Source organism: Neoarius graeffei, chromosome 2, assembly GCF_027579695.1.
Source record: "Neoarius graeffei isolate fNeoGra1 chromosome 2, fNeoGra1.pri, whole genome shotgun sequence".
NCBI classification, from domain to species: domain Eukaryota; kingdom Metazoa; phylum Chordata; class Actinopteri; order Siluriformes; family Ariidae; genus Neoarius; species Neoarius graeffei.
Window position 1 is genome coordinate 31,413,651 of NC_083570.1, and position 14,750 is coordinate 31,428,400.

The following is a 14,750-nucleotide window of genomic DNA, read 5'->3' on the forward strand; positions in this document are numbered from 1 at the left end:
TGTGTGGGGGGCCACTTCTACACTCCCCTGACTTTTCTCGCCCCTTTGTGTTGCAGACCGATGCGTCGGACAGAGGGCTGGGGGCAGTTTTGTCCCAGGAGGTGGAGGGGGAGGACCGCCCCATCCTCTACATCAGTAGGAAGCTGTCAGTGCGTGAGGGGCGCTACAGCACCATTGAAAAGGAGTGTCTGGCGATCAAGTGGGCGGTCCTCGCCCTCCGTTACTACCTGCTGGGGCGCCTGTTCACCCTCTGTTCGGACCACGCGCCCCTCCAGTGGCTCCACCGCATGAAAGATGCCAATGCGCGGATCACCCGTTGGTATCTGGCACTCCAACCCTTCAACTTTAAGGTGGTCCACAGGCCGGGGGCGCAGATGGTCGTGGCGGACTTCCTCTCCCGGCAAGGGGGGGGGGGGGGGGGGGGTTGTCAGCTGCGGGCCGGACGGCCGCCCGGCCTGAGTCGGGCGGTGGGGGTATGTGGCAGCGGGGGCGTGGTCAAGTGCCGGTCTGTGACAGGAGGGCGGAGTCAGGGAAGGTAAGTGGCAGAATCACTACACCTGATGTCAATTAACCTGTGTTTGTGTCTTCCCAGTGACCGTGCCCTATTTAAGGAGGGAGAGCGAGAGCAGAGGAGCTCATCCCCTGGACGAGACGCTAGTGTGTGTTTGTGTCTCTATTTGTTGGGTGTAAAAATTGTTAGACTGAAAAGTGTGGCAATAAAGCCCCTGTATACATCTGATCTCTGTCCTGCCGTCCTCTGTGCTCCACTCACTCATATTGAACTGCCACAAAGTCGTTCAAATTCTGTAAAGCTGCTTTGCGACAATGTTAATTGTTAAAAGCGCTAAACAAATAAACTTGACTTGACATTGTTCAACTTGAAGTGTTGAAAACTTAAAAATCTTTTTAAACAGACCATATCTTAACACATTCTTTGCAAACTTTATATCCAAGTTAAACCAATTTTTCACATGCCTCCTCAGACTACAGTTGTCTTTCCATCTTTCAAATTTGGTCTCAACCCAGTGCAATAGAGTGCTGAACCTTTTTATCAAATCTACCAAACTGTTTCCATGCCCTACAATTTTGGCCACCTGCTTCATTTAGTAGAGAAGAATAAAATGATGACAAAGAAGAATGAAAACAAACACGTACCCCTTTAAAAAAATGTATTATATATAATCAGATTCATCATGACAGACCAGTTATGCCAAGCTAAGTACTTTAACCCTTTCACCACTGCAAACCGCTATATCAATCTGGAAAATATGGAATCTTTCAACACGACAGTCCGCAAAAGCAGTCATGTGTATTGGTCACCATTATCATGGCAAACCACTATTCCGGTCTCAGTGTAGTAAGGAAACCCCTGTGCCGGTTGGTCGAGAAGTCAGCATGCCCAGGATTTCCTACAATGTAATTTAGATTAGCACAATGTTATTTTATGTTAATTTGGTTACACATCTTTCTTTCAGTACATATTAGTTGATAAAACACAAATTTCCTTATGAATATTAATTATGGTTATATATTGTATGATAATATGTTATAATAGCAATTGATAAAATTTCAAGCTAGAATAAAATTTGTTTTATTCACATAGTATTATTTGATTTAATACACACTTGTGTAAAAGCTCATTCGTGCATACACCTGTATGTAGCAAGTGAGAAGAAATAGATTAGAAATGTCTAATTGTTCTTATGGTTGGTTTCAGCAATGTTTAGGCCAGATTATGTTATTTTAAAGATAAGGAATGTACCTGTAATTTATCTGTTATATTCACCAGTGTTCACTTTATAAGTGTTTCATATTCTCACACAAACAGAATATAAGTTACATAAGCAGAATTCCTCTAGTTTCTAATGGTACCAAATATGTGACTACCATATGTTCACTATATTTTCTTTTAAAATTTGTGTACTGGTTTATATTGAATTTATCACAAAAGGTACAATAAAATTTGTTTTATTCACATAGTATTATCTGAGTTAACACACACCTGTGTAAAAGCTCAAGTGAGAAGAAATCGATGAAACAATGTCTAATGTACACAGATTTGTTCTTATGGTTGTTTTTTAGCAATGTTTAGGCCAGATTAAACATTCATGCCCGGAGCCTCTGCCTCTTCCAAGGGGGAGGTATTTCTTATATAAAGTGATATAGTCTATATAGCAGTCTGTATATAAAGTTACGCAGTGGTGAAAGAGTTAAACAAAAACATTTATTGTGCATTGTGCAGCACAAAACAAAAGTCCTTCACAGTCATCTTTGCTTTTTTTTTTTAAATCACATTTGATGCTGTTCATGTGTTTTGTATTTATTCCTCAATTAGAGTAGTCTTCCTGAACAAATCTATTGCTAAAAAAATCCCCCATAAAAATTCTTATATGGTGTTGTGATGAATGTCTAACCAGCAGTAGGAAGCTGAAGAGAATTCCTGATTACTTCAGTCTCGTTTGACTCAGGCATTGTTGTCAAATAGGTTCATTTGTATCTCACTGTCTCTTGTTTTCTTGCTTGACTTCATGCCCAGAGCTTCTGCCTCCTCCAAGGTGGAGGTGAGTGGCTCCCCCAGTGTCTCTGGCAGGAACAAGGTCAACACTCCAATAATGCAAGACAGGACACCCACAATGACCTAGATAACAGATGAGAGAAACAAATGTGATGTTAAAACATTTTTTCAAAACACAAATCCCAATATATATGTTCTGATCGATTGTTATTCTTTATTAAAACAGACAATCTCTCATGTACAGGACTGCCACTTAAACTAGAGAGAGCGATCATAGTTATATTCAGTACCAATCCTATTTCATTATTGGGATAAATGATCACATTTTATGATGTTGCAGAGAAAGAATAATTGCTATCTTTTTATTTTATGTAAAATATAGTTAATATTTTCTGTCATTCGTGTCAAGTCAACCTTATGTCTACCTGAGGCAGGTAGATCCAGATGTCTGCAAGGTAGACACAGAATGGAGCCACCACACTTCCAAGCCGACATGACATACTACCACTTCCCACCGCAAGTGACCTGCAGATACACCAATATTCCTTTATGTTTCATACATAATATAGCACGTTACTCTATATGCCATGCAAAATGCATATCCACTACATGTCCAAGAGTTTCTGGATACCCAGTTGGGTAAGTGGGCTTACAAAAACAAAGAAATCAATAGAGTTTTACTTATTTGTTCATTTATTTATTTATTTATTTATTTATTTTTTACAGAAGCTAATGCTAGGATAATAATTAAGAGTTTGCTAGCAATTCATACAAAGGTGTTCAGTGGGAATGAGATCAGGACTGTGCAGGTCAGTCAAAATCTATCACTCCACTCTCAGCAAACTATTTCTGTAAAAACCTCAAATTGCCAGTGTACAGGGTAAATTCCATGAGTTCCAAGCCATAGAGTCTGAGTCACAACTAGAATCCATAGCTGTAGAGTCAAGTCCAAAAATTACTAGCTTGAATTCTCAGGTTACTTATGTCCAGAGTCACTAGCTATGAAATGAGTTGATTCCAAAATTGAAAATGTGAATTGAGTTCAGATTCACTAGCTCTAGAGTATGAGTTGAGTCCAGAGTTAAATCAGACTCTAGAGCTAGGCACTCTGGACTCGTACTTTAGCCAAGTCTAAAGTCCTTTGCAGTAGATTCTGAGTTAAGTCCAAAATTCCTATCTTGAAAGGATGGGTTGAGTCCAAACTGCCAAGGTCTACAGTCTGAGCTGAGTATTAACATTCTAGCTCGAGAGTCTGAGTTGAGTTCCAAGCCACAGAGTCTGAGCCATGTCTATTGTCCCTAGCTCTATAATTTGAGTTGACCACAGAGTCCCTAGCTCTAGATTCTGAGTTAAGTCGAGAGTCCTTAGCTCTACAGTCTGAGTTGAGTCCAGAGTGCCTACCGCTACAGTCATGAGTGAGCTAGAATAGAAAAGTCAGCTAATACAGCTAGATAATACCTTTATTTTGGTAGAGGAAATCTGACAAAACCTGGGATTTTATTGTCAGCTATATGAAAATTAACTTGCACACTGGAATCTCTGAGCTTTGAGGTAATTAACATTCTTCTCAGCATATGCTCAACCCAGACTAGCCCACAAAACTGGCAGACAGTCCCATGTAATTTGCTTCTCAATGTGCGAACAGACATTTAATGACGAGTTTTATACCACTCCAGTGCTCATTTTGTATTACACATGCTGTGCTGAGGCTTGTTTACATCTGCTTGGGCATAGAAACAATTTTTTTTTTTTTTAAGATAAGATAAGAAATTTAATGTCACTACATGACGCAGAAAAATTGGTTCATGCTTTTGTTACCTCCAGGTTGGATTATTGTAATGCCTTACTGTCTGGATGTTCCAATAAGTGCATAAACAAGCTCTAGTTAGTTCAAAATGCAGCAGCAAGAGTCCTTACTAGAACTGGAAAATATGACCACATCACCCCTGTCTTATCCACACTGCATTGGCTCCCAATCAAATTTCGTATTGATTATAAAATACTACTATTGACCTTTAAAGCGCTGAATGGTCTTGCACCACAGTACTTGAGTGAACTTCTGCTCCTCTATGACCTGCCACGCCTACTTAAATCAAAAGGTGCAGGCTATCTGCTGGTACCTCGTATAGTGAAGGCTACATCGGGGGCAGAACCTTTTCTTACAAAGCCCCACAGTCATGGAACAGCCTTCCAAATAATGTTCGGGAATCAGACACAGTCTCAGCATTTAAGTCTAGGCTGAAAACATATCTGTTTAGTCAAGCTTTTTGTTAATGGTGTTTATGAGGTAAAGGTGTAGATCTGGAGGGTCCTCAGACATAGAGTGTTTTGGTAAACTGGGATGTATGGATGCTGTCAGTCCCCCACTCGCTTGCTCACTCAAGTTTGTTGACGGTGTAGTGGCTGGCTGCTTTATGTCCCGGGGCTCCCTCATGCCTGTGTTACCTTCTGGCTCTCCCCTTTTAGTTATGCTGTCATAGTTAGTTGCCAGAGTCCCTGCTTGTACTCAGTGGAATATGTATACTGTTCCTACTTATTCAGGTGACATTGGGCATACCTAACAACCTGTGTTTTCTCTCTCCCCCCCAAATCTGTCCCTCTGAGTTACATGTCAGTCCTGGGATCGAGATGCTGACCTCTTCTGTTCCTCGGACCTGCCTGATCCATCCTGGTGCCCTGTGTCTGGTTGGAGTCTCATCGCATCGCTCCTGTGGAGGACGGCCCCATATGGACAGTTGAAAGTCACACTTGGAAGATGCTCTGGACACTTACAGTAATGCTTTTATGGCTGAGGACTACAGTTGACTTGCTAACTTTAGGACTGCAGTTGTCATGAACAGTTTTGCACTCAAGTTTCCATCAATGAAGAGTTTATAACATCAACGAAACTGACTTCATGTTAAAACTGTTAATGTTGTAGTCATGTTGTCTGTTGTTGTCCAAATGAGGTTGGGTTCCCTTTTGAGTCTGGTTCCTCTCGAGGTTTCTTCCTCATGTCATCTGAGGGAGTTTTTCCTTGCCACCGTCGCTACAGGCTTGCTCATTAGGGATAGATTAGGGATAAAATTAGTTCATGTTTTAATAGAATAGAATAGAATAGAATGCCTTTATTGTCACTATACCCATGTACAATGAGATTAAAAGCAAATCCAATAACAGTGCAAACAGCATGTAGAGAAAAAAAAAAAAAGGTGAGGGTGTCAGGGGGGTAAGGTGCACAGTCCTGAGGCATATGTGTTGTGTTTCACATTATGGAGTGAGGTATTGCACATTATAAAGTATTGCACAGAGAGAGTCACATTATAAAGTATTGCACATTATAAATTATTGCACGAAGAGAGTCACATTATAAAATAAAACATCACACATTATGAAGTATTGCACAGGGGGGTTAGACTATAAAGTCAGAGCATATTTGAGTTCATGGTAGTTATGGCTTTTGGAAAGAAGCTGTTTTTGAATCTATTTGTTTTTGTCCTAATGCACCTGTAGCACCTCCCTGAGGGCAACAGGTCAAACAGATCAAAGCCAGGGTGGGAGCTGTCCTTGATAATGTTCTTAGCTCTGCTAAGGCAGCAGGAGGTGTAAATGTCCATCAGGAAGGGGAGAGGGCAGCCGATGATCCTCTGTGCTGCCTTTACTACCCTCTGGAGCCTCTCCCTGTCTGCAGCAGTGCAGCTGCCGTACCATACTGTGATACAGTATGTCAGCGGGCTCTCAATGGATGAGCGGTAGAAGGTCAGCAGCAGGTTGGAGTCTAGGCTGTGCTTCCTGAGGACTCTCAGGAAGTGTAGCTGCTGCTGAGTCTTCTTAATGACTGCTGTAATGTTCTCTGACCAGGAGATGTCGGCGGAGATGAGGACGCCGAGAAACCTGAAGGTGTGGACCCTCTCCACATACTCGCTGTTGATGTAAAGGGGGGCTAGGTCAGTGCTGTGCTTCCTGAAGTCAACGATGAGCTCTTCGGTTTTCTTGGTGTTCAGAGCGAGGTTATTCTCTGAACACCAGGCTGCCAACTTCAGGACCTCCTCTCTGTAGGCTGCCTTGTCTCCCTTTGAGATGAGTCCGACCACTGTGGTGTCGTCAGCAAACTTGATGACAAGGTTGTTGTTGTGGGTCGAACTACAGTCGTGGGTGTAGAGGCAGTACAGGAGGGGGCTCAGCACACAGCCCTGTGGAGAGCCGGTGCTCAACGTGCGGGTGGAGAAGTGGGGGCCAAGTCTCACAGTATGGGGCTGGTTGGTAAGAAGGTCCTTAATCCAGGCACATGTGAGAGGGGGGAGGCCGAGAGTGTCCAGTTTTCTGATAAGTATGTCCGGGATTATTGTGTTAAAAGCTGAACTGTAATCCACAAAGAGTATGCGGACGTAGCTCTGCTGCTGCTCCAGGTGGTTCAGCGCAGAGTGGAGAGCTACGGCGATGGCATCTTCTGTGGATCTATTCATGCGATATGCGAACTGGTAGGGGTCGAAGTCTGGGGGGAGGTGGTCCTTGATGTGCTGAAGAACTAGTCTCTCGAAGCACTTCATGATTACCGGGGTGAGGGCCACAGGATGGTAATCATTCATGCTGGTGACGGGAGACTTCTTCGGCACTGGGATTATTGTTGCTGATTTTAGGCAGGGCAGGATGACTGCCTAAGCCAGGGAGAGGTTAAAGATCCTGGTGAAGGTAGGGGCGAGCTGGTGGGCACACGCTCTGAGCACCTTACCAGGTACACCATCTGGGCTGGCAGCTTTCTTGGGGTTCACTGCCAGGAGCACCCATCTGACATCGTGCTCCTGTGCAGAGAATGGAGTGGTGTAGGAACTGTGTGGTGGTGGGGGCAGGGCTGGAGCAGATGAGTGCTGCTGAGATGTTTCAAAGTGAGCAAAGAAGCAATTTAGCTCCTCTGCCAGCAGGGCACTCCAGTCACCTGTTGACGCATCACAGTCTCTGAAGTTTGTGATGTCTTGTATGCCCCGCCACACCTCCCGTGTGTTGCTGCTGGACAGGTGGTACTCTATACGCAATCTATGGTCCACCTTGGCTTTTTTAATTCCTCTTTTCAGATCAGCTCGAGCGGCTCTGTACAGAGCTCTGTCACCTGACCTGAAGGCAGCGTCGCGAGCCCTGAGGAGTGAGCGGACCTGGCTGGTCATCCAGGGTTCCTGGTTTGGGAAAACCCGGATGTTTTTATCCACCATCACATTCCCGATGCAGAACTTGATATAGTCCAGTACCATTCCTGTGAATGTCTCCAGCTCCTGGTGTTTAAATAAGTCCCAGTCTGTCCGTTTAAAGCAGTCCTGTAGTTTGGAGAGTGCGTTGTCAGGCCAGGTTGTGATAGTCCTTGTGGTGGGCCTGGCTCTGCGTCTGAGGGGGGTGTAGGCTGGGGAGAGCAGGAGGGAAAGATGGTCTAACTGGCCGAGGTGGGGGAGGGGTATGGCCCTGTACGCGTGCATGATGTTGGACTAAACATGATCCAGAGTGTTCTCCCCTCTAGTGGAACACTTAACGTTGGTAAAACTTCGGCAGTACAGTCTTCAAGTTGGCCTTATTAAAGTCTCCTGCGATTATGTGAACACCGTCAGGGTGGGCTTGCTGCTGTTCGTTTATGGTGTTCAGCAGGAGAGAGAGCGCTGTGTTTACACTGGCATCGGGTGGAATATACACAGCTGTGACAATCACTACAGTTAGCTCTCTCGGTAGAAAAAAAGGCTGGCATCTTACAGACATGCTCGAGGTCTGGGGAACAGTGTTTGTCTATAATTGTTCCGTTGTTACATCAATTATCATGCACGTAAATACAGAGCCCCCCTCCTCTGCTCTTACCGGAGTCCTCAGTCCTGTCCCAGCGGAGCAGAGTGCGACCTGCTAGCTGCAAGCTAGCATCGGGTATTTCCAGATGAAGCCAGGTTTCGGTGACAATTAAAACACAGCAGTCACGAACATAGCGATTTCCAGCGAGTTGTAATTCCAAGTCATCTGTTTTATGCACCAGGGATCTGGCATTGGAGAGATACAGGGTCGGTAGAGGTGGCTTGTGTGGTTGTTTTCTTAGCCTTAGCATAGCACCGGACCTGCGGCCCCGCTTCTGCTTCCTCTCCCTCCTCCGTCTGCACCGCCTCCTAGACCCGACAACAATCCACGGAGAGCCCGGCGGTCTCGCTATGTCATCTGGGATGTTATGCGTGTAGTGAAAGTCGCTCGAAACAGATATCTGGTGTTGGTCACCGATGGCCAAAAGTGTCTGGCGGGTGTACTGGATGTTCGCAGAACCGATGGTGCACAAACAAGCAAGAAAGAAATACAAAAACAAACAAAAAAAGAGCACTGAAAAGGAGAGCCGTGAGCCGCTGCAACCACGCGCGCCACCATCTTGGAAGAGTTGTTCAAATTCTGTAAAGCCGCTTTGCGACAATGTTTATTGTTAAAAGAGCTATACAAATAAACTTGACTTGACATAGAAACAGAAATTTATCTTGGGGCAGTTTGGAGCTTAGTAGTGCTTCTTTGAAACAAAGTTAGATTATTTTAGATGATATGTGTTTGGCACTTTGTGGTCCCAGTCCTAATCTGTGAGTGGCCTTTTACTTCCTACATGCTGCTAGAATTTCTCTTTCACACCGTCACTTACAGTTGATGAGGGTAGCTGTAGCAACATACCTATTTGATAAACAACTGTTAGAAATGTGGCAAACATGTTAAACTGCTTTTCTTTGGAAATTACACTGATATGTGGACTCAGCCATATGTGTAATATTAATCGCCAAATCCACTAACTAGGAGTAGTATCTGGAGACCTCTAGACATGTAGTGAACTTTACTCACCTGATGACTGTTGGGTACAGCTCACATGTGTACAAGTAAATGAGGCCAAATGCAATTGCGATGGCAAACTTCCCAATCATACTGAGGACAACAGTCAAAATCTCAAAGTCCTGTAGCAAAATAAGAGAAAGTAACAAGGAAAGTGTACAGTTGAGTGTACAGTTGTTCTACAACCTGTACAATAAGTAAAGCACTGCTGTTTCATTCAGGGTGTATTCTTGCCTCGGAAGTGCTCAACCATGACCTTGAGCAGGATATAGTGATTACATGAATAAACATGAATGAAGGAATATGATATGATGTGCAATTGCTGAGAGCTTTGTTAATTGATGGGCTTTAGGACCATAAATGAAGAGGGGTCAGCTCGACGTAGACTTGCAGTTAGAAATGCCTGAGATAAATGCAAGTTGTTCTGGATAAGGGTGTCTGCTATATGCCACGAATGATTAGGGCCAGTACAAGACCTGCAGCAACCTTATCCTTATGCACATACACACAGAGAGATAATCATCATCTGACAAAAGCCACCCAAACATGCTTTTACTTACAAATGGAAAAAAGGGGTCATGTCACAAGTCCCACAATATCTCACACAAGTTCTAGCAGTTTTTCAGAATACAGAGTTTTCAATCCTGATACAAATTTGAATCTAAACGGAGGGGGGGGTATTTGAGTGCACAGCTGTTGTGCAGACTTACTCATAGCTTTGCTGACTGATGGGCTTAAAAGGACAGCCCTAAATATAGTCAAAATACTCCTAGCAAATCAAGTTTTCAATGTTCAAGTTCATACCGATGTGACAATGACTGAAAGTAGCCATACTACAGTGCCTAAAATACTATTATAGACCTATAATTAACTGATTAATCAGTATCTATTCAGCACAGCTAGAGGACACCCCACTACACTACACTTTGTATTATTAACTCATTAATATAAATAGCTAAAAATCAACCAATTACATGGCAGCAACTCAATGCATTTAAACATGCAGACATGGTCAAGACGATCTGCTGAAATTCAAACTGAGCATCAGAATGGGGAAGAAAGGTGATTTAAGTAACTTTGAACATGGTTGTTGGTGCCAGACGGGTTGGTCAGAATATTTCAGAAACCGTTGATCTACTGGGATTTTCACGCACAATCATCTCTAGGGTTTACAGAGAATGGTCCGAAAAAGAGAAAATATCCAGTGGGCGGCAGTTCTCTGGGCGAAAATACCTTGTTGATTGATGCCAGAGGTCAGAGGAGAACTGGCCTGACTGGTTCAAGATGATGGCAACAGTAACTCATTACAACCAAGGTATGCAGAAGATCATCTCTGAAAGCACAATATGCTGAACCTTGAAGCAGCTGAGCTACAGCAACAAAAGACCACACCGGATGCCATTCCTGTCAGCTAAGAATAGGAAACTGAGGCTACAACTTGCCCGGGCTTACAAAAATTGGACAATAGAAGATTGGAAAAGCATTGCCTGGTCTGATGAGTCTCAATTTCTGCTGCAACATTCAGATAAGTCAGAATTTTGCATAAACAACATGAAAGCATGGATCCATTCTGCCTTGTATCAGTGGTTCAGGCTGGTAGTGGTGGTGTAATGTTGTGGGGGATATTTTCTTGGCACACTTTGCAGGACTGTGAAATAGAAATGACAAAATCCGAGGAAACAATTTTAGCAGGGGGTCTGGGGGGCGCAGCTCACCAGGAGCCGTGGGCCTGGGGGCCGCAGGGCCCCAGAAGCTGAACAGATTTTGTGTATATTGATAGATTTGAAGCATCTCCTGAAAGCAAATATTTCCTTAACCATGCCATTTAATTTGAACTGTTATTATTATGTTGAAATAATACAATTTGAACTGATTTACCTTTTAACTGATAAGGGTTCACTTGAAGAATGAAAATATATCAATAACATACCTCATATTGTAAATTCACTTATATTCTTGTGTCGATTTGTATCAATTTATTGGGTACCATAATGTCTTTTCCAGGGGGGAAATTCTAGACTGACTATTAAATAATAGTCACTAATGTTCTTGTTTTTGAACTGATTCAATACCAAAATGTCTTTCTTGTTCATGTTAGACAGATTCTAGTCAAAAACTATATACAACTATTTACAAGTCAATATTTATATTTATTTCCTTTTCTTTGTTAGCAGTTTCTTCAGCTTAGAAAGCCTACTCTTTTCTTTCTGACTTTCTATATGGCTTTTCCTTGCTCTTTTGGTCTCTCTTTCATTACATATTCATGATAACAATGAACATTATGAACAATAACATAAGTTAAAACTACAACCCCGATTCCAAAAAAGTTGGGACAAAGTACAAATTGTAAATAAAAACGGAATGCAATAATTTACAAATCTCAAAAACTGATATTGTATTCACAATAGAACATAGACAACATATCAATAATCGAAAGTGAGACATTTTGAAATTTCATGCCAAATATTGGCTCATTTGAAATTTCATGACAGCAACACATCTCAAAAAAGTTGGGACAGGGGCAATAAGAGGCTGGAAAAGTTAAAGTTACAAAAAAGGAACAGCTGGAGGACCAAATTGCAACTCATTAGGTCAATTGGCAATAGGTCATTAACATGACTGGGTATAAAAAGAGCATCTTGGAGTGGCAGCGGCTCTCAGAAGTAAAGATGGGAAGAGGATCACCAATTCCCCTAATTCTGCGCCAACAAATATGAGAAAGGAGTTCGACAGTATAAAATTGCAAAGAGTTTGAACATATCATCATCTACAGTGCATAATATTATCAAAAGATTCAGAGAATCTGGAAGAATCTCTGTGCGTAAGGGTCAAGGCTGGAAAACCATAGTGGGTGCCCGTGATCTTCGGGCCCTTAGATGGCACTGCATCACATACAGGCATGCTTCTGTATTGGAAATCACAAAATGGGCTCAGGAATATTTCCAGAGAGCATTATCTGTGAACACAATTCACCGTGCCATCCGCCGTTGCCGGCTAAAACTCTATAGTTCAAAGAAGAAGCCGTATCTAAACATGATCCAGAAGCGCAGACATCTTCTCTGGGCCAAGGCTCATTTAAAATGGACTGTGGCAAAGTGGAAAACTGTTCTGTGGTCAGACGAATCAAAATTTGAAGTTCTTTATGGAAATCAGGGACGCCGTGTCATTCGGACTAAAGAGGAGAAAGACGACCCAAGTTGTTATCAGCGCTCAGTTCAGAAGCCTGCATCTCTGATGGTATGGGGTTGCATTAGTGCATGTGGCACGGGCAGCTTACACATCTGGAAAGACACCATCAATGCTGAAAGGTATATCCAGGTTCTAGAGCAACATATGCTCCCATCCAGACAATGCCTCTTTCAGGGAAGACCTTGCATTTTCCAACATGACAATGCCAAACCACATACTGCATCAATTACAGCATCATGGCTGCATAGAAGAAGGGTCCGGGTACTGAACTGGCCAGCCTGCAGTCCAGATCTTTCACCCATAGAAAACATTTGGCGCATCATAAAACGGAAGATACGACAAAAAAGACCTAAGACAGTTGAGCAACTAGAATCCTACATTAGGCAAGAATGGGTTAACATTCCTATCCCTAAATTTGAGCAACTTGTCTCCTCAGTCCCCAGACGTTTACAGACTGTTGCAAGGAGAAAAGGGGATGTCTCACAGTGGTAAACATGGCCTTGTCCCAACTTTTTTGAGATGTGGTGTTGTCATGAAATTTAAAATCACCTAATTTTTCTCTTTAAATGATACATTTTCTCAGTTTAAACATTTGATATGTCATCTATGTTCTATTCTGAATAAAATACGGAATTTTGAAACTTCCACATCATTGCATTCCGTTTTTATTTACAATTTGTACTTTGTCCCAACTTTTTTGGAATCGGGGTTGTACATAAATAATAAATATGAACAAGATGGTCTACCTGGTAATCTATAGTTCAACAGCTTCAATTTCACCAATTCCGCATGTTTTTTTCCTTTAACATGGTCAACCAAACGTGTTCTTCCACCAGAACCGTACTTCACATCCTGATGGCACAAGATGCGGTAAGCTTTTCCTGGTTCTTTTATCTTCCGTATGTGCTCATGGAGGTATTCACTACCGGCTTTAAACTCCAGCCATCGCCAGTTCCATGGATTTTTGATGCCGTTTTCCTTGTCAATGTTTTTTACATCGTCAGTCTCACCGTCCTCCCTCTGAACGATGTCCCTCCGTGATGCAGACATACCGCGAAATTCTCCTTTTCAAAACCGTTGATATCGAAAGCGTGTTTAAAGAGCACAATGATAAAACGAAAAGAACACAAGATTCGCGCCATGGTTTGTAAGCATGGCACAAATGCCATAAACTGGTCTGTCATTGTCGCAAAAGAAAAAAAGATCTCATCTCATCTCATTATCTCTAGCCGCTTTATCCTTCTACAGGGTCGCAGGCAAGCTGGAGCCTATCCCAGCTGACTATGGGCGAAAGGCGGGGTACACCCTGGACAAGTCGCCAGGTCATCACAGGGCTGACACATAGACACAGACAACCATTCACACTCACACCTACGGTCAATTTAGAGTCACCAGTTAACCTAACCTGCATGTCTTTGGACTGTGGGGGAAACCGGAGCACCCGGAGGAAACCCACGCGGACACGGGGAGAACATGCAAACTCCACACAGAAAGGCCCTCGCCGGCCCCGGGGCTCGAACCCAGGACCTTCTTGCTGTGAGGCGACAGCGCTAACCACTACACCACCGTGCCGCCCAGAAAAAAAGATACCAAAAAAATTACAATGTCGTTACAGAAAGAACAATTTGCGGTAGGCTCTTTCCCAGACTCGCCGGCTCGGTGACACTCGCTGTACGAGACTACTAGCGGTCGGTAGACAACAACCCCTACCCCCCCAATTTGTTATTGCAAAATTAGATGATTTACTAAAATTATATTTTTGGCGGCCAAATTCGCGGAATTCCGCGGATCCGCGGATTTTTCACAGTCCTGACTTTGGGTCCCTTAGTACCATTTAATCATTTAAATGCCACAGCCTACCTGAGTATTGTTGCTGACCATGTCCATCCCTTTATGACCACAGTGTACCCATCTTCTGATCGCTACTTCCAACAGGAGAACGTGCCATGTCACAGAACTCAAATAATCTCAAACTGGTTTCTTGAACATGACAATGAGTTCACTGTACTCAAATGGCCTCTACAGTCACCAGCTCACAATCCAATAGATCACCTTTGGGATGCGGTGTAATGGGAGATTCGCATCATGGATGTGCAGCTGACAAATCTGCAGCAAGTGTGTGATGCTTTTATGTCAATATGGACCAAAATCTCTGAGGAACGTTTCCAGCACCTTGTTGAATCTATGCTTCAAAGAATTGAGGCAGTTCTGAAGGCAAAAGGGATCCAACTGGGTATTAGGAAGA

At 43.2% G+C, this 14,750-nt stretch overlaps 1 protein-coding gene across 2 annotated transcripts in view; it reads right to left on the minus strand.

The window, feature by feature from the left end:
- Positions 1 to 14,750, minus strand: part of slc22a16 (solute carrier family 22 member 16) — a 115,349-nt gene that overhangs the window by 45,096 nt on the left and 55,503 nt on the right. The window contains exons 7-9 of one of the 2 annotated variants that reach the window (XR_009654056.1): positions 9,329 to 9,438; positions 2,941 to 3,040; positions 2,415 to 2,638 (exon numbers count right to left, since the gene is read on the minus strand). Coding sequence is in view for 1 of the 2 variants with exons in the window: in XM_060914080.1 (XP_060770063.1) it covers positions 2,465 to 2,638; positions 2,941 to 3,040; positions 9,329 to 9,438 (384 nt within the window). In the remaining variant the exon portion in view is untranslated. Of the gene's footprint in view, positions 1 to 1,675; positions 2,639 to 2,940; positions 3,041 to 9,328; positions 9,439 to 14,750 lie in introns of those variants that run through there. The other variant, XM_060914080.1, reaches the window with a different exon arrangement.